Source organism: Pezoporus wallicus, unplaced genomic scaffold (assembly GCF_028554395.1).
Source record: "Pezoporus wallicus isolate ANWC-B61680 ecotype Strahan unplaced genomic scaffold, APGP_CSIRO_Pwel_v1 contig_6966, whole genome shotgun sequence".
Taxonomy (NCBI): domain Eukaryota; kingdom Metazoa; phylum Chordata; class Aves; order Psittaciformes; family Psittacidae; genus Pezoporus; species Pezoporus wallicus.
Genome location: NW_026639746.1, coordinates 2,755,086 through 2,775,162, shown reverse-complemented (window position 1 = coordinate 2,775,162; position 20,077 = coordinate 2,755,086). Strand labels below are relative to the sequence as shown.

The following is a 20,077-nucleotide window of genomic DNA, read 5'->3' as shown; positions in this document are numbered from 1 at the left end:
AAGAGTTTTTCATTCAAATGGACTTCAAACTTTCTGAACATCACCTGAACCTATTTGAGGAGAAATGCAAATAAACTAATGTTTTGAGTTTACAGACAGAATTTTCTGTCTTAAATTACATGATATAAATAACTTATAAGGCTAAGCTTTTAATTCATGATCAAAATGCAGAAGCCACTCCTCCTCTCAAATACAGCGTAATTCAGGGTCCAGCTGAGTGTATTTCTGAAGTTCTGTTCCACTTAGCCAGGATTTGTTACAAAGTCACAAAAGCACCAGATTACAATTTAACATAGCTGGCTGGCAAGTCACTATAAAAGCTGAACACCTCCTGGGAAGTAGTTATTTCAGAGCTGAAATACAGGACAAGGCACATATACTTGGCTTTCTTTTCACCAAATACGCTAGAAAGGTAGTTCTGAATAAGGATGTTAAAAAACTCTTACAGGTATTTCTACTGTCTCTCTTCACTATAATTTTTTGTACAATTCGCCAACTTTCACGCATCAGTCAGCCACCGTGAAATACAAACTGACCACATACATAACTTATTTCCTTTTTTTTTAAAGAGGTCCTTTTAAGAATACGCCATCTTTAACATGAAGGCTATGGAAAACTGAGAAGCTACAAACACAACCCTTCCAAGTGCCAAAAAGTTCCCAGAGTACCATATAAGAAGTTCAGAAAATTCTTGGACAGACTTCTACACGTATTTAGGCTTAAAAAAAAAATCTTGATAAGACTTGAACACTTCAAAAAATAAAATGATCAGAAGTTTCCAAACCGGTGCTTATATGAATAAGCATTAAAAGAATCAAATTCTAAATTTGATGATTTAAAATGCATTCGTAGGCACCTAACTCATACTGATTTTGCATCAAAGCAATTAAGCATCTGAATTACATTCCAAAAACCTGTTCCCTTTTTGTTGACAGCACACAGCCAATATACACTAAAATTGAAAAAAAAAAAAAAAAAGAACAAAAGAATGAAGCACAAATGACAATTCCAACAAGTACAGAGATATTTTTTTCTGTCAACAGCTTTTACTGTTGTACCTTCTTTAGTACTTCTTCAACTGTGTCACTGAGAAGTTAACTAACAGGTGAAGTTATTCAAACCAAACAAAAGTAATGTTAATTTTAAAAATTTACTATTTTCAACATATATTAGCTTGATTACAACAGATGCCTTAAGACAATTTAAAGAATTGACTCAATACAATCTAATCTATCTTCTATTCCAACTTCCTACAATGACAAATTTAGAAATTAACTCTTTTCCAAAACACTAAAAACATGTAAGAAATAAATTTGACATCTACCTTAGTATTTAAGCCACTAAACCATAAAATGATTTCGGCAATAAATCAACAACAGCAAAAGAAAGGCAGTGGTTTTGTTTTGTTTTGTTTTCTTTTAAAGAAAAATAATAAACAAAACACTTTTTTTCCTCACCAGACAACAGCTTTAGATCTTGTACTTCTGCCTTTGGTTTTATTTTCTTCAGTTGAGTGAGATACATTTGCTTTGTGAGTTTTCTTATGATGTTCTAGAAAAGCTTTTCTGGCAAATGCTTTCCCACATTTATTGCATCGGTGCAGAGAAAAGTTTTTTGTTACTTTTACTTCAATGCCAACATCAGCTCCTTCGTACTTTTTACTGGGAGAGTTAGAGGTGACATCCTGTTTTGAACAAATCTGTTTTGTTTCATCCCTCTGAGGGCCTCTTTTTGTCACCTTATTTAGAACAAGATCAATTGGCTTTTTTATTGCTCTAATTTCTAAACTTGCAGTTATTTTCCCAAGGTAGCGTGGTGACTTTTTATGAACTACAGTTATGTGCCTTATCACATCACGCTTGCGACGTGTTTCGTATGAGCAGAGTGGACACCTGTAGTATTTAACATAAATATTATTTCCATCTGTGTGTAATTCAATGTGTTTTGTCAAGTTCTGTTTAGAAGTAAATTGGCGTTTACAGAGCTTACAGTAAAGCTGCTTGAAGTCAAAGCCAGCTGAAAGTTTTGGCTTCCTGGTTTTTTGCTGGCCACCTGCAGCAGATGCATTGGTTGATTTAGAGGTTGATTTAGCAGTTGATTTACAGGTTGATTTAGTGGTTGATTTAGAAGTTGATTTAGGGTTTTCAGGGTCCTGTTTAACTTTATTTTTCTGTGCTGACGGTGTGCTTTTTTTCTCATTTGAATTATTTGTTCCCTTTAATTCATTCTGAGGAGAAAGGGCAATGGAAGGGAGTGAAGGTTCTACAGAATCTGCTGGTTCAACTTTTACTTTTATTTCTGTGCCATTGGCAGTATTGTTGGGTCCTTTCTCTCTTTTAGAGTTCTTTCCAGAAAGAATTATCTTGTGAACAATTTGCATGTGCCTTTTCAGCATTATTTGTGAACTATATTTTCGCTTGCACAGAAGGCATTTGCATGCAGTTAAGTTGTATTCAGCCTTTGAAGATGACTTTTGTTTTCGGGTCTTAAAAGATTTTTTAGCAGAAACTGTATCCAAGAACAAAGGTTGCCCAGGCTTTGTAGCAATATCAGGAGTAATGGAATCCCTTCTTAATCCTCTATGAACTTCATCAAAATGCCTCCTTACGTTGGCTTTTGTAGCAAAAGATTTATAACACACAGGACAACTTCTACCTAATGTTACAAGGACATTCTTGTTTCGTCCTTTCACAGAGGACTGATTTGGTTTCTTTTTTGTTTCTATGTACTTCTTTAGCTCTTCCATCTTTTTTTTGTGCACTTTTCGAATGTGCCGGCGTACACTCCGTCTGGAATGAAATTCTTTCCTACAAAGGCAACATATCAACTGGTGGCCAAAATCAGAATTATCCAGAGAGTCCATCTCAGGATTTACTGCTGGAGGCTGTTCTTCAGGAGTAGGTATCCCTTTGTTTGTAACAGGATCAGCTGGAGGTAATTCTACAGTCTCCCCAGCTGGGGCTGGGTTTGGGGCTGGAGCTGAAATAGTCTTGGGTTGCTCAGTGCTGGGTTCCTGTATCTGTACTGGAGCTTGATCAGGGGTACTACTGCTTTCTACATTCTCATCTGGGCCATCAGTCCTTGATACATATTGAAATACAGCATTTTGATTACTTTCTATAGGTTCCAATTTAATTATATATTCTTGCTTATCTACCCTTGGATAGATTGCTTCCAGGAGGTCACTTATGGCTTGACTCTGTTTGTCATTTATATCTGGGAGGTCTGTGAAAAGAAGCAAAAGTATTTTTTAATGATTTGGTAATTTGAAGTTATTTCAAAATATCTTCTAACCACTCCATCAATTCAGTCATCAAATTTGTACAAAAATCCTGTACTTGTATTATTTTTCTGACCATTTACACTTAAAGACTTCAAGTAATCATTGCTATGGCATCAGTACAAGTTACTTTTTTATTAAAAGGCAATACTGGAAGTACACTCTTCTAGCATGCTGATGTGAAAGCCACCTAAACTAAAAATTAGCTTGCCTGGAATTAAACAAATCTTTAAAAATCTGTATCAACTGCAAAAATGTCAATGACTCAAAAATGACTGAGCTTATTTTACATGTGAATAACTAAGTCTGAAGTATTATTAGAAACCAATTTTCCACTGCTGGAAATAGGCATCCTCAATAAAGGAACCTAATTCTGGAAATAAGGTCTTCTCTGTAAATTCTGAACAGTCCTTAAGAAACAATGATATGTCCGTGTAACCTAAGCACTGCACAAAGATAACAGCAGATAAGAACTTAACTTCTGGGGCAGGGAAAGCTTTTAGTAATACCAAAGCAGTTAATAGGCTCAGTGATACAGTAAGATAGTAAATGGTAAGGACAGAAAAAAACCTGTATTATTCGGGGGGGGGGGGGGGGGGGATGTTACTAATTTCTCAAAACAATAAAAACTGAGCCAAAGAAGCTATTTTAAGAAAGAGTAACTTCACTGAGATTCACCAAAGATTCATCCTGTGTTCTGCCCTGATAAAGAGTTGGAACACACTTAAAAATCAAGGATTCTCCTTGTTTGTCTGATGCCAGTAAACTTCTCAAGCTGAAGTTTGCTTTTGAAGTACTAATTTAATAAATGTTTTAAAAAAAAAAGTTTATGTTTTTGAAGCATTTATATTCTTGGTTTCTACAATATTAGAGTAGTGGGGTTTATCTTGTTTTACCAGAAATACTGGTAATTATACTGCCTAGTGGCTTTGCTGGATACAAGTTTTTGTATTTATGAAAACTAAGAAAAACAAATGATTACTCCCATTTTTACCTTCATGTCATTCATTATTTCAGAGGCCTCAATAATATCCTGTTTTTAAATGCCAAAGTAGTTAGTGATCTAGTTCCCAGCATGATACACTAAGCATCTGAACTGGCATAACTCAGAAGTCAAGGTGCTACAGCAAAATCGTGAGGCACCAAGATGATACAGTCTAGATTTCCATGATGATTTTGAAGACATGATTCCTGGTAACAACTAATTAAAACCCCACACTTAGTCAGGGCTGCTCCTTCCACACTGTCAGCAACACATAAAAAGTGTCTGTACATGAAATACACTGGTTTTGTTACTCAGAACCCATCTTTTAACGCTGAATTTTTAACACCTTTTGCAGTCAGTTTTAGATGCGACTATTTATATAATTTTTAACAAGGGTAAAAAGTCCTTGCTTTAAGTCCTTCCAAACCACTTAATGACTACACTAACAGACTACATCTCAAAAAGATCATCAGGATTTTCACCATGAGGATGGTGACCTTTCATTCCCAGCTCTTGTTTCCTACCTTTTATTTATTGAAAAAAAAAAAAAACCAAAAAAAAACCTTTCACTTTATTCAGTCATCATCATACACAATTTCACATAAAACAAGTATTTATAGCCAGGATTTTCACCATGAAGATGCTGAACTTTTATTCCCAGCTCTTGTTTCCTAACTTTTAGTTACTGAAAAAAAAACCCACAAAAAAACAAACATCCCTTCCACTTTATTCAATAATCATCATACTCAATTTCATATAAAACAAGTATTTATATAGTTTTATTCAGAGCATGTAGTATTATTCTCTTCATTTGCATCCCTCCTAGTAAGCAGTGAAATATGAAAGCTAGCCAGCAAATTAAATGAAGGCTAGGATTCAGGAGCTGGATGGGAAGTCTTTACTGAGGGCACTCTTATTTTGCTTAGGAACTTTTGCATCTAAGGCAGATGCACTTCTAACCTTGCTCTGAAAATACAACTCACCCCTTTTCACAGGGAAGCTCTGTGACTCTCTGCAACTGGCCAAGCACACTTATTTAAGGAAGGCGACAGTACTAGTCTTCTCACCTTCTTCTTCACAATATTAGCCGACACAATATGGGAAAAGAATTGCCTATGTACCTCTTAGTTTGATCCTAATTCTGTAAATATTGAGGCAGGAATGCATTAATTAGAAAAGAAAAATCCTCACTACATCTACGTTGATCTAGTCAAGAGATCAAGATAATTAGAAAGCTTTACAGAACATTTTTGAATGCTGGCACATTTCCAATTATTCAGCTTCACTCAGATCAACAAAAAGTCATCACTGGAATAAGACTTTAATGAACTTTTTCCGTAAAAATATACTACTTCATCCTTTCCTTATCATCTTTCTTTTAATAATAAAGTTGATTTCTACAACAAAGGTGATGGGCTTGGCCTGATAAGAGGATATCTTATTGCAGATCAAGGTGAAGTGAAGGGGTGGGAAACAGACAGTATTATTGAAGCGCAGGTCCTCAAACAAAATGGTGAGCTTTTAGTTCGTGTTTCTTAATGAGTAAGACTGAAGGACTGTGCCCATGACACAGAGCACTTCCCAAGTACCGGAGAACATGATGGATATTGATCCCAGCCACTTTACAGCATCCAGCTAAAGTCCACCAGAGCTACGCTGTTCTAAAACTGAAAAGCTTTCTCAGATCTATACCTTTCTACAAGATTAATTTCCCAGTCCTTTGGCATGCTTTTTGGTATCTTTCACAGTAAAGAGGGAAAAATAGGAAAGAAAAAGGGGAAGAAGGAATACAAAGTGTTAAAAGGGACACTCTCCATTACGAGGTTGGACATATAACTAGCTATCAAATTGTGACATTAACAAGGGTCTCGGTTGTTAATGCATAGTAAATGCATGCTATGGCTTCTTTACCACCATAAAAGTTATCTACATATGTTACTACTGAAATTTAATTCCACTTTTTTTTTTTGCATTATGTTTCTGGCATGTTTGTATAAATGGTACAGAAAGATAACTTTCTCAACTTCAGAGAGCTTTATTAAACATTTCAATTAGTAAGACTTACTGTCATCCATCTGGAGACTTGGAGGGCAATAAAACTTTTTATGAGTAATTAAATTTGGTAATCCTCTGAAGAGACTCCGGCACAATTTACACTCAAAAATAGTGTCCACATCTTTTAACAAGATATGTTTAAGTTGTTTAGTTCCTGTAATAAAAGAAACATTATACTTAAGGAAGGTTTTCTGTTCATCTTATAATTCACATCATCCCATGAAAATGGTAACACTTTAAATGCTGTTACAATTGTCATGTTTTAATCTTGTGTTAATACTGCTTTACTACATTGTGAAGTTTATGACACTTACTCAGAGTTTCACCATGAAAACAAGACTAGTTTGGAAAAAGAAAGTCAAGGATTATGCAATTACAGTTTACAGGGAAAACATGATGATTTATGACAAAAACTAACAGGTAATGTTAGGAAGGAGTCCATGCTACAGTATCTGGATGCTGCAGCATAATTGCCCAACAGGAAAGAACAAGCACCTAGAGCACTTAAAGAAGCCTGCAGCATTCCTTCTTTAAACTTATTCAAAAGTGCTGAGAAAACAAGATACATACAGCTACTTCGTGTAAAAACAGTACCCTGTAAGGCAAAAAAATAGAGCCTACAATAAACCAGAAAGAATAACAAACAGGTCAAGAAATGTTACTGTATCTAAGAATCTGACCCAAGATCAAGATGATGATCCTTAGGCAAGAAAGTAGAACTGTAGACATCTTTTCAGCCTACTGAAAAGAAAATACATATAATTTAAGTAGGCAACTTTTCTATTACAACATAGGCAGTATGACAAAATATGCTACGCAGGTTTTCCAGACTATTATACACTGTATATTCAGAAATTCCCCATGGATGCAGCTTGATCTAGTATTGTTGATGTATCCAGCTCCTCCCATGCTTAAAGAACTAAAAGGATTCAGAGTTTAAGTTACACTTCAAGTTCACTCCTTTATTTCTCATCTCACAAAAATTAGGCCTACAATTAGCAATGGATTAATAAATTGTTAATACTTACCCACTCCAAATTAGAAAGAAACACTAGCTAACCAAATCCAGCTTATTATCTTGCTTTTTTCGTCTTAAAATGGAATTAGCCAAAATTAATCAAAATATGTTAAATAAGCAAAAACATAAACTAGACCAGAAAATAGTGTCAGACAACTATGAAACAATATCAAGACATTCTTCAAGCTGAAACTGAAGTTCAAGTTTATTGCCATCAGACACTTCTGTTAAAGACTTCCTTTTAAAGATCAAATTCAGACTGCAGATTTCCTCAATGAGTCCCTTTCAAACATTAATAACTTCATAACAATAATAGTTTTTCAATACAAATGGGCCTTACCAAGGCAACTTTTTCTTTCTTGATGTAGTAGTACTACATTGTTCACAACTGAGTTTTACCAAAGCATGATGCCTTCTCAGTCTTCAACAATTGCTTAAAAATGGGACCCAAACTTGACTGAGGCTACTGTCCAGTTTCTGTCCCCTCCTATGCCCTTCCTGGACGTCAGCCCTAACCTCATCTTTTCTTCTCACTGCTCTTTCTTCAAGTGTTACCACCTCACTTTTATCTGACCTGTATTTTTAGACTACTGGACAAATACTTAGATTTAGTGAAAATCCCGAATTTAAAACTTGGACAGATATCCCCCAAAAGCAAGTTGTTTACTCAGATCTCACCAACCGTGTTTGAATTTCTGCAGATACAGAAAACCACTGAAAAAAAGGCATCTGAACAAAACTGATGATGCTCCATGTAGACTGAATTCCAGTAAGGTACCAAACCATAATTCAAACAAAAGGCCTCAAATTTGGTGACAGCACAAAATAATCCAAAATTTGGCCAAAATTTGCTATTGATGATGCCCTTGCCATAAACCCTTCTCCCAAACAAAACAGAAAGATCATCTAAATCATCACTGTTTCCCAATCAAGGGACACACAAGTTTCTTGCTCTCTGTCTTGTTATTTGACTGATATTTCAGTCTTTTTCCGTCCAGGACTAAAATGTTTTAGAATATCCAAATTATTGGTCTTAAGAACTGGTCTTAAGAACTGGTCTTAAGAATTGGTCTTAAGAATTGGTCTTAAGAACTGGTCTTAAGAACTGGTCTTAAGAACTGGTCTTCAGAACTGGTCTTCAGAACTGGTCTTAAGAATTGGTCTTAAGAATCTGAGTAAGATTGAAGGATTTCTGACATACCATAGGTCAGGCTAGATGACATGGTAGTCACTCCAGCTTCAAACCATCCTTATGCAACTATGAAGCTTTTCACTGCTGGGAGTTAAAAAATAATTGATCCTTTTGAATTAAACTGTAGACCTTTAGGGACTTCTAGAAATAGCAAATTCTTATTCTTGACCCAGCTGCAGACTGTAGCAAGAAGCAGTCAGCCTCCTAACAGCGTATGCTGCCTCCAGCTTACTGAAGCCTTCTCTATTTGGTAGTTAGATCTAACTGCAGAAGGTAATACTTTGTCAAATTATGCTAATAATTGTAAATGTTGACACCAGGATAACAACATAGTCACAAGAAATCAGTACAGAACACTGGTTGCTACCAATAATTCTCTGGTAGAAATACCAAAGTTCATGCCTTTATCAAGCAATATCATTTTTAGGGGGAAAAAAAAAAAAATATCATCTGTTATTCTTGATGCTGCAGATGACAGAAGATTCTGCTAAAACCACCTAAATAGTTATGGACAATAATCTGGCTTTCATTTCTATTCCTTTACCACAAGAATCAAAATAGTTTCCTTCCAGAATGAAATGTTTGTTCAAAACTAAGAAATAAAATCCTGGGCTAAGTCCTTTTGCCTTCTGTTCAACTTCCCTGATGCAGGTGAGTGAAAACGTCAATGTAAACTATCAATTTAACACCTGCCAGTGAGGACAACCTAGAAGTAGCCCAGAGACAGAGTACTTTCACCTACTTTGTGCTATTACCAGTAGAGATTCTATTAATCTGCTTTGAGCAAAAGGAGCCTGGCATGGTTAACTGAGGCCTGAGGCAATCAAACCAAACTAAAAAAGGTTATTAGTGGCAACTCTCACATCCAGTGAAACTTTTCATATATATAAAATAACTCTATGTGGAAAAATCACAGAAACATATGTTTCAATAATCTCTGGGATGCTCACCCAAATGCTCACTTGCTATTCTCAGGTTCACTGCTATGTACCGTAACTCCCAAAACCAATAAGGAACACCTTAAAAGTAACATGACAAAGCAATTCTGAAAAGTTCAAGGTAAATACTAAATTTTCTCTTCACCTCAGGAGTTTAGGATGAACTCACTAATAACAGCAGGAGTGATGACACAAAGTAGAACAACAAACTGATTTTTAATGTTTTTGAGAGGTACTTATACAGCACGAGTTGTATCTTCACTATGTTATAGGAAAACCCTTATAAAAAGCAACAGCACCTAACACCAAAAACCTACAAACAGCTTGCAAAAAATGTAGAAAGTCAGATGTTGGTTAATATACTAAACATACATAACTCTTATAACCAAGTAAGGAACTTTTCACAAAATAAACATAGCTTCATACCTGATCGAAAACACTCAATAATTTGCTGAATACCAGATTTTGATGTCTGCAGAGGCTGCTGCAATAACGGAGGATCACCAGGTTCCAACAGGTGCACTGAAATACATGAAAGAATAATAAGCCATTAGGGAACACTCAAGGGATTACTAAAGCGTGGATTTTCTATGCATACAATAAACTAGTTAAAAAGAAAGACCAGGACTACAGTAAAAGTTGCCTTACTCAAAACTTTTCATCTACTTTGAATTAAAAAGTAGAATTAAAAATTAAAAAAGACCCAATACTGAATTTTCCAGCCATGATGCCTTCTGACAGTTTGCTGTCATTTTGATTTAAAGAAAATGTGTATTCAAAGCCATGTGTATCAAACACAACCACCATATATAAAACCAAATCAGCTCACTAGAAACTTGTGTCAATTAAAGCAGTTCCCCAGAACAATCTACTTGACTCCCATCATTCAAATGTAAACAGATGTACAAAAAAGCATTACCAAATACTGTACTTTGCAGGTATGTGATTTCAGTGTTACCAGTACCACCTAAGCACAAAATCCAAATTTAAAGTATCAGCGATCAGGAAAAAAAAAAAGAGCACAAGTGTAACTACAATGTATATACCAAAAAGAACTATTATAATATTTTTACCAATAAAACCACATTAAAGAAATGCTTCTGGTTTAAGCAAACTGTTGAAGGTACACCTTATTTATGAAGTTTCATTCCACATCACAAGCTTTGTAAAATCTACTAAAACCAAAACATTTACTGATCAGGATGACTGTTAAGTTATTTGAGTAAGCAGTATTAAGGAGTATCAGTAGCATTCCGCTGCTGTATATGCATACGGCAACTAAGTTTTGCTCAGAGGGAAACCCAAATTTAAGTAAGAGCCTTACTCAAGTATTAAACACGCGTTCACAAAATTGTCAGTTAGGTCTTCTTTTTCATTTCTTACTGACAAAATAACTTTGTACTTTGTAAATTGGCTCCTACTTTATTCATTTGGTTCTATTTTTAACCCCATTGTAAGGTTTCCATTTTTTAATGAAGCACCAAGCATCTCTAAGAGAGCTACTTTTGATAAAAAGCACTAGAGGTGTCACATAAAACTACTTAGAGATATTAAGTGCAAATAGATTAAACGCATTTTGACAGAAAAGTCATTCTAAAACATGTAAGGTTAAAAATAAATTCAAGCTGAAAAGAACATCAGAAAGAAAAGCAGTCTAAGAAAAGAACGATAGAATGAACACTCCTTCAACTATGCTGGCCCCATAACATACTATTATATATAGGAACACATAACAACCATTACAAATCAGCTAATCGTTTGGGGATCTCTAACACAATGACATATTGTATTCTACTGGCCTAGTCCCTGCTCTTCAAAATAGTATATTTTTGGTTGTATACTGCCTCTAATATGCATGTGCAGCATCCACTGACATCGAGGAGTGACATACGTGAAGTAGACATAACACATCGCTGTTATTTGTAAGGCGAGAAAAGTATTTCAGCTTTTTTAAAGCACTAGAACAACTCACAGCCATCTCATCTTAAACACAAAGAACTGTTTCTACTTGTGAACAATACCTACTCTCAAATTACATTTAATTAAAGGAGCATTATCAAAGTTGCCATGCTCATGCTTTCAACTATTAATTCCCCAAACCGATGCCTTTCTTTTCAAAATACAAGTGAAAGCATCCAAATAACATGCTCTACAACAAGGCCACAAGAAAAGAACCACATTTCCTTTTAGGCTACCAAAAAGTAACAGTAGGCAGAACAATTACCAGAAACAGAAAATAAAATCTAGCAAGCTAGCTAAAACTTCAAAGTATTCATTACACTTTCCACTGATGGCATCTTCCAGGTCACACAGTAGTGGAATGCAAACAGACATTTCAGGACCTTTTTTTTAATTCTCTGAGAATAGCATCTTCAAGTTCACTCAGATACGTAAAGTAAAATCATTAACAACGAATGCAAGAGATTGCCAGAATCGTCATTTTTACCAAAAAAATAAAAAATAAAATCAGACTATTACACTTTTTGGCAACAAAAGGCCCAGTTGTTTTACACAACTTCTCGCCTTCCTCTCTCACTACACACAATGCCCATGTGGTGGTTTGGGGATTACTGCACATCCTGCAGGCACTCAGAAGCTATCTTCCTAAAATACATTTAACATGACAGTTCAAAAATACTAAAAAAAACATTACCAAACAAAATTCAGAAACTTTTTATAGCCAAAATTGTCACTGATAATGCACACTTACAACACGAGTTTCCACAAGCTTTTAACAGCAGAGAAGCAAAACCGCCGAAGCATCACACACAACTATACCTGGTTCACAGCATCCATGGTGATGGTGGTCAGTCTGACAACACTTGTCCCTCAGAGGCATTTTCCGTGTGCACGAACTACTTTCCTTCTACATCCAGCAGCTCGTTTCTGCTAAAATAAGAACATTAACTGTCACCCCCGAGCGGCAGGCGGCCCAGGAAGGGCAGCGTTAACGCCGCACACCCACTTCCTACAACGGCACGGCCGGAGCAGGCCAGGAGGCAGCGGCACCCTTCGCGCAGCAGAAAGTTTCCATTGTTTACAGCAGTCTCACAACGCCCTCTGCAACGGCCGCTGCGCCGAGTCCGGCCGCGCCGTTCCGTTCCCTCCGGCCCGGGCCCCGCCGCCACCTGTGCCCCGGCCTGGTAGGAGAGCCCCCAGTCACCGTCAGCCCAACCGCCGTCCTCCCGCCGAGCCCAGCGTAACCTCCCGGCTTCGCGCCCCCTCAGCAAGCGACTCCCGCCGCGCCTCTCTCCCGCCGCCCCGCGCTCCGTCCTCACCTCCAGCCCTCCTCCCGCAGTCCCACCGCCGGGACAGCGTCCCTCAGCTCCTGCGGGAGCGAGAAAAAAGCGGCCTCCCCAACAGCTCAGCGACCGCTGCTCGCTCCCCGCGGCCCTGCCGGAGCTGGAGCCCAGCGTGCCCGCCACCCCACCACGCGAGAGCCCGAGCGGGGAGGGGCGAGCGGCCGGCAGGTGACAGCGGGCGCCGAACAGCCAGCGGCGGGAACGAAAGGGCGCGGCGAGGGAGCCCCTACCTGGAAGCGGACAGCCAGCTTCCCCCGCCCCGAGCGAAACTTTACTGCCCGCTGTCCCGCCACAGCGGCGGCCGCTGACCCCGGAGCCGGATGGGCACGGGGGCAGGAAGTGACTGTGGGCCTGCCGGCGAGGGGACGCGCAGTGCGCACGCGCCGCTCCCACCGGACCCCTGCCTGCCTTGGCCTCACAGGTGTAGGACGGCCTCACGCGGCGGCCGTTAGGGCGGGACGGCGAGGCTGAGAGGGCTGGAGGGCCCGGCGGCCGGAAGGGGTCCGCGCTGTCCTTATCCGAGTCCCTGTGGGGAGTGAGGCTCGCCACTCATCGCTGCGCAGGACGGTGATGTGTCCGGCCCCTCTGAGGCACCGGAGCTCGGACGCCACCGTGGGAGCAGCCACCGTCACCTGAGGTGGCGTTTCTGCCCCGTCTTAGACCGGTCTGCTTTATTACACTAAAAATCCCCAACCGAACACTTAGTTGTTGTAGTAAATTCACCATGCAAAAGCATAGATCAATGTTTCCAACACCTGGAGGAAAAACTTGTGGGGGAGAGCTTTGTGAAGTGTATCGCTGCACTGCAGTGAATGGCTGGGCAGCTGGTGTCTCCACATAGGCTTTCACAAGGTGTCCACTTAGTCCTACACTCCCTCAGCAGCTTGGGTTGCTGAAAAGGTAATACTTAGTTTCTGCCAAAGGAAAGGATGTGATTAAGTCTTCCGCTTATGGAAAAGCCTGTGTTGTTTAGAAAAAAAAACTAAGGAAATGTAAGGAATAAGCGCATGATTACAGAAAAAATGCTGAGCGGTGATACTAATATGGAAACAATGTGACAAGCTTTGGCTTGTAATTCTTAATGGAGATGGGATTCGTGGTTTTAAAGTCAAATCTGCTGTCTGTGTTAGAGTGAGATATCTCATGCTGTTGCTCAAATCAGACATGGAGAGAGCCTACCATGTGTGACCATCAACTTGAAGCAATAAAGCCTTCTTTTAAAAGATGGACCTTGATTTCACCAGCAAGTCATCGTTTTCCAAAACAGCAGGAGTCCAGATTTAGACTCCATAAAGTCCATCTAGGTTTTGGTTAATAAACTGGAGGCACCTTAAATGTCAGAGAACAGTTCAAACAGCCTAATGCCAAGTAACGTCTGAAGTACAGCAGAAGTCAGTTGAAACTTTCACGTTAGGCAACCAAGCTCAAGTCTTTGCGTATGTCCAGAGATGCTCTCACCTTGATGAGCTTAACTACATCCTGAGCTCTGCTGTGTCATAGACACAGACTGGATGAGGCTTAAACTCTACCTGGCCACTATGAACATTAGTAGCTCTATTACCAATATAATTTGAGTGATAAAAAAATAAGAAAGAAAAGCAACATGCAAATCATAAACTCAGCAATGGGAGTTCAGACACTTTTGGTTGTATTTCAAGTGATTGAAACAGTTATAACAACTTTAGCTAGTGTGTTAGTGCTACCAGCTATCACAAAAAAGAAGCAAGCGTAATTGTCCATTTCCTGGTAAACTCTCATCAGAAAGACCTGAAGTAACAGAATTCTGCTAATCTTTATTGATTTCATACAATTCCAGCCATAATTCGTCGTAGTCTTGAAAGGGAGATCTGTTTCATGCATTTCCAAAAATAATCATCCAAAAGTCCACTCCTGCCTCAGAATAGCCTTAGTAAGACATGGTGTCTTCAGAGGTGGGCTGTCCAGCAGTAGTTCCTCCATCTCTTCCTTGAATTTTACTGAAAAAATCTTTCTCAAGATCCACCCCTTTAATGGGGACAGTGCTTAAAGACATAAAGAGGAAAAGAATCCAATGCAGGTGAACCACTTCATGGAATCAAGTGTTGGAGAGCAAGAGTGCGTGCCCAAATCAGTAGCAATGGTATTCCTCACTTCAGCATCCCAGCGAGGCATTTTTTAGCATGCCATGGTCCTTTGCTGAGGTCTAGCTCACTGTAGAGTGTTTTACCGTAATAGTCATCTCAAATACTGAGTTACCTTGATACCAGCTTATAAATGTCATCTTCTAAGTGCAAGGATCAAAGACAATGAAAAAATCAAAAGCTTATTGTGCTAATTCTGCCAGTTCAATAACTAATTCCTCTTCAGCTTCAGAAAAATCATGATTTCTTACATATTGCATGCACAATTTTAGATATAGATCAAACTCCATGTAAAATTTCAGAGCAATTTAGGCTGGAGGGCATCTCGGCGGCTACTAGCTCAGAGCAGGACTATATTCATAGTCCAATCAGGTTGCTCATAGCCTTGCCCTACTGAGTCTTGAAAATACGGAAATTCCATGGCTCCTTTGGGGTTCTCCTTCTGTGTTTATCCACTTTCAATGTGATTTTTTTTTTTTTCTGCCTATACAATCAAAGTTTCTCTTTTTGTATTTTATAGTCATTCTCTTATGTCCTTTTCCTTTTCAGCTTTGAAAAAAATGGTCTACTTTCACTTCTTAATAACTCCCTGCTCAGTGCAGGGTAGGGATTATATCCTCTCTGTGTTCTCTTCTTCAAGATAAAGAAACTGTTCCTTCTGTCTCTGTCATATGCTTCAGTCTCTGGAACCAACTTTGTCACCTTCTTCTGAGTACTCTTCAACTTCTAAGTATCTCTTAAATACTTGGGAGCCCAAATTGGACACAGTATTCCAGATGTGGCCTCACAAATGCCGAGTAAAGGAGAAGAGTAATTTCCCTTCATCTGCTGGCAGTACACTTCTTAATGTAGCATGGTGTGTGGTTGTTCTTCATTACCTTAAAGGTGCAGTGCTGCTGATTCTTGTTCAGTTTTTTCACTGAGACCCACAGGTCCCTTGTTCCAGAGCTGCTACCTCATCAGCCAGTCCAATTGCATGGCTTTTTTTTTTTGTCCTGGGTGCAAGACTTTGTCCTGTCAGCCCCTTCTCCAGCTTGTTCAAGGTCTTCAGCCCTGTCCTCCAGCACATCAGACACTTTCCCAGTTTCACATCATGCGTGTGCTGAGGGTGAGTTCCAGCTCATTATCCAGATCACTAAGTATGTTAAACAGCATAAGCCCTGATATTGTTGCTCCTTGAGGAACACCACCCACAGCTAACTGCCAGTGAGATTTCAAACTACTGACTGCAACCCTTTTGACCTTGACAGCCAGACAGCTGTATGCTGCTCATACATACCTTGTAGTCTTCCCACCCAGTTACACTTGGATTTGGCTAAAGGGATTCCTTGAGAGCCCATGTGGATACTCTAGCTGAAACAATGGTAAATGATACCTTCTGCTTTTCCCTCATCCACAGAGCCATTCATTTCATCGTAAAAAAGAATGACATGGAGTAAGGAAAATTTTCCCTTCTGCCTTCCCCCTCTCCAGTTTTAGAAATTTCAAATAAATTAAGATTAAATACTCTAGTTTGGTGGGAAGGGGAGTTTCTTGGGTTTGGAGGATGGCCAAATAGCAGCTGAAATCTTACTCTCTCTTAAATTCATTTTCATAACTTTTGTGTCCCACTCTTAACAATGGGCAGTGCTGCATGAGCATATAAATCTCAGTAATTTACTGACCTTGTAACTTGTTTGTGAGTAAAGACCTTAATCTGTTTATTGTTGTGTTTAACTCATTTAGTTCATAATGTGCTTCATAATTGGTTAATTAGTGATGTGGGTGAACAGATACATCCAAACTTTGACCAGTCAGGCAGCCAGTCTCGCAAAGTATCTCTCTTACTGATAAAAGTTGCCAGCACAGATCAGGTAGTTCCACCTGACCTAGCAGAAGATGCCTTCGGGAGGGTGCTTTGCAGAGCAGAGTCCTTTCAGCTAGTCACTGGCTGTTGTGTGTGAGAAGTTTGGATCGAGGTATCAGAGATGCCAGTAAAGCTGACTTCATGCTGCTGCAGTTGCTCATCCAGCACCATAAACTGGAACCAAGATCCAATTTGTTTCATTGTATAAATGAAGAACAAGCAGAGGATGTTGCCTGACTTTGAAAAATGGAATATCCCATCATGATAATTGGAATCTATATTTAATATTTACCTAAATATTTATTCAGTAAAACTTACTGAATAAAAATGGTGGGGCAAAACCTGGGAAAATTTTCTTTTTACCTTCTACAGATAGGAAAAGATTCAATGACAGTAAACGGGATTTGAAAACCAAAGTTCTTCACAAGAATTATCTTGTTTTCAGTGAACGTGAAAATTCACAGCTAATTCACATGCAGTGTTAGAAGGTGCAGGATGCTCTTCCATGTAACAAAGGTAAAGATGAAAATACTTTTGATCCATTTCATGTGAATTGTAGGCATAGAAATACACTATTAGGGAAGAAGTTTTGGAGTTTAGCTGTTGTTCTCTGGCTGTTGTCAATATAACCAGCAGACTTTGAAGCAGCATCTTTATTTATTCATTGCCTTTTAAATGATATGGAACTGGTGAGATGCTTTGAACTGAGACTTCCGTTACCACTTGGTGATCAAATTCTTTTTTAATTGTTTCTCTGTTGTGGTTAATGGATTTGAGAAATCCAAAAATCAGAACAGTTTCTCTTAGTTACTGGATTGTGCTTCCAAAATGTTTAATGAAGTATTCTAGCAAGGGTGGTATTTTTTGGTAGAGGATATCGAAGCATTATCTCAAATCATTGTGATAGTACTTTAGTGTCCACTGAGAGGCTTTGTTCTGCCAAAGGGCTGGTAGGAACACCTCCTGAGATGCCTTGCCATCTGTTTATACATCTAAGAGCTGTAAGATTTGATTAGTAAAACACTTCCTCATGCTCTGTGGCCACTGATGTTTTTTCCTCTACTTGGGATGCATCTTGGATGAAGCACCTGGCTTCACAGTAGTTTTTCCTAGGAGAAAATAATTCTAAGTTGAAGTGAATGCTGAGCACAGTTCAGTTTTTCAGAGATAAAGGTGAAGTGGCATAAACTCTGGAGGATCTCATGCATAACGTGCTAATCAAGCAATGTCACAAATCAGTCGTAAGGTGTTTTGCTGCAAATGCAGATATTCCAGCATTCCCTTATACATCACTCTTAGTTTGTCTTTCTGATGTGGTGTAGTTTCACCTAATGTTCTCACTGAAAGCATCCCATGATAAACTGTACATTCATAAACCCCAGATTAAACAAATTTTAGACATAGAAGTCTGAAAGCAGTTCAGACTATTTCAGGCACATTAAGACTCCTTTGTTAGAGTCTCTGAGTCCTTGATGGCCGGATGGGTAGAACGCTGCCAGGGAAGCAGAAGACCTTGATTTCTAAATTCTAAACTACAAGTTTGAGACCTCTTTTGTTAAGCACAAGGCACATAATTCAGTAAGGAATGCACGAGCTGGGGGGGCTAAAGAGAGATTAACAAAAAAAAAGCAGGTTCTTTTGATAATGAGATTAACTTGGGAAAAAGAAAAACAATTCTGAGTTCTGGTTGCAATTCCCAATGCTGTTTATTTATTTATATCCAATGAAGCTTAAATGGGAAATGAATAAACAAGTCTTTAGAGCACAGACATGTTGACTTTCAGATAAAGGTGGACTCTGTCAGACAACTCCAGGTTGCTTTTTCTTGGGTCAGTCACTGCAATAAAGTACATTAAAAGTTTCCTATGCACTACCAATGAAATGAAGTAGTGAACTAGTTCTCCTGATGCTGTTTTATAGCCCAATGCAACTTGGTTATAATATTCAGTTTTAAACTGTGTATATTATATGCCTCATGGTTTTGGGGGAATTTTAAATTCATTTATATTTGCATCACATCTACATTTGCATAATTGCAGTGTTTACGCTATGCTTATACTTTAGCCTTGACAGTATCTAATGGAAAATCTCTGGGCTAGAATAATTCTGAATCCTAGTCAGTATGTATTCCAATCTAACAAGCAGCTGCATCTTCATGCTCTGTTCCCCAGTTAACACAAAGCTTCATTACACTTTTGGGATAAATACAAACTGCTATGTGAATTATCTTACCCATAATTCATTTATTTACAAAGTTAGTAAAGCTCATAATTAATGAGACTTCTCATGAGGTTTAATTCTCTTCTGTGCTTTCTAGTGCACTACTATAAAGTTTAGCAAAGGGAACAATTTGCAATGCATCTCTCCCTTAGGAGATCCTTGTTATCATTTGATTCAACCTATTCCATTTTTTTTTCCCCTATACGCTCTTCCGCTATGATTCCTGGTTGCACAGTGACAGCTTCACGTGGAGGCAGGAAGAATTTTCTGCCCTGTATGTATTTAGCTCAAGATTATGGCACTTCTGTGGAAAGTCTGAGCTGGTGGTTCAGTCTCCAGCAAGGGTGCACATGGACTGGAATCCAGGTTGCCCATTTCAGTGCTGCACCTTCTTCTGACAGTAGTTTCTGGCAGAAGAGTTGGATAGCATACAGAGTAAAGGCTTTTTTTCTTTCTTTCTTCTTTTTTTTTTTTTTTTAAAGAATAATTTTGTGCACCTAGAAACAACTGAAAATAATGAAAAATAATCTGAGAAGAAAAGCTGTGGGAAACTGCAGGTGACAAGAAATGACCACCGTTTTGCACCAAGAAGACATTCTGAATCATTGTATCAGTGTGGTCAATAACTGTCTTATGAGGAAAAGTCAGTCTAACTGTATTGAAGACATAGCTTGGATGGTTTTCAGTGGGACTTGGCAACTTGTGCTGTTGGGGGTTTAACCTCAACTAGCCAAGAAGTTCCAATATTCTTGTTTCCTCTTCATGGATCATTAGCAAACACAGCATGATTTACAATTGAAAATGATTTGTGTTGTGTACCTTTCTTTAAGAAAAGCATCATTCAGTGTAAATATTTTCCCCTTCTTACTCTTTTTTAACTTGTAACTTACTGTTACCTGCTTAGCTGGGTTTAAAAGGTAAAAAGTATGCTTCTCACAGCCCAGAGAGTTAATTCAACAAAATAATGAATCTAATAAAATATATTAGGAAAAAAAAATTAAGACTTGCTTACGCTATTATATCATTAATTTGAATCTTCTTACCTCAATCAGTTTTCATCCAATCTGGTTATTTTTTCCCTGCACAGTCTTCCTGTGGGATGAACATAAAAGTCAAATTAG

The 20,077-nt window shown here is 38.5% G+C and overlaps 1 protein-coding gene across 4 annotated transcripts; it reads right to left on the bottom strand.

Annotated features, from left to right (window-relative positions):
• Positions 1–332: 332 nt before the first annotated feature.
• On the bottom strand, positions 333–13,156 carry ZNF800 (zinc finger protein 800). 4 transcript variants are annotated; one of them, XM_057415740.1, is made up of 5 exons: positions 13,001–13,156; positions 12,247–12,357; positions 9,895–9,990; positions 6,331–6,474; positions 333–3,225 (listed from the first exon to the last, which is right to left on the bottom strand). In XM_057415740.1, the coding sequence occupies exons 2-5, from the start codon at positions 12,305–12,307 to the stop codon at positions 1,454–1,456; spliced, it is 2,073 nt and encodes a 690-aa protein (XP_057271723.1). In that variant the 5' UTR covers positions 12,308–12,357; positions 13,001–13,156; the 3' UTR covers positions 333–1,453. The 4 variants fall into 4 exon arrangements, with proteins under 4 accessions (XP_057271723.1, XP_057271724.1, XP_057271726.1 ...); XM_057415741.1 differs by having other exon boundaries at positions 12,247–12,354; positions 13,001–13,153; XM_057415743.1 differs by lacking the exon at positions 13,001–13,156 and adding an exon at positions 12,747–12,814.
• Between the last annotated feature and the right edge of the window lie 6,921 nt (positions 13,157–20,077).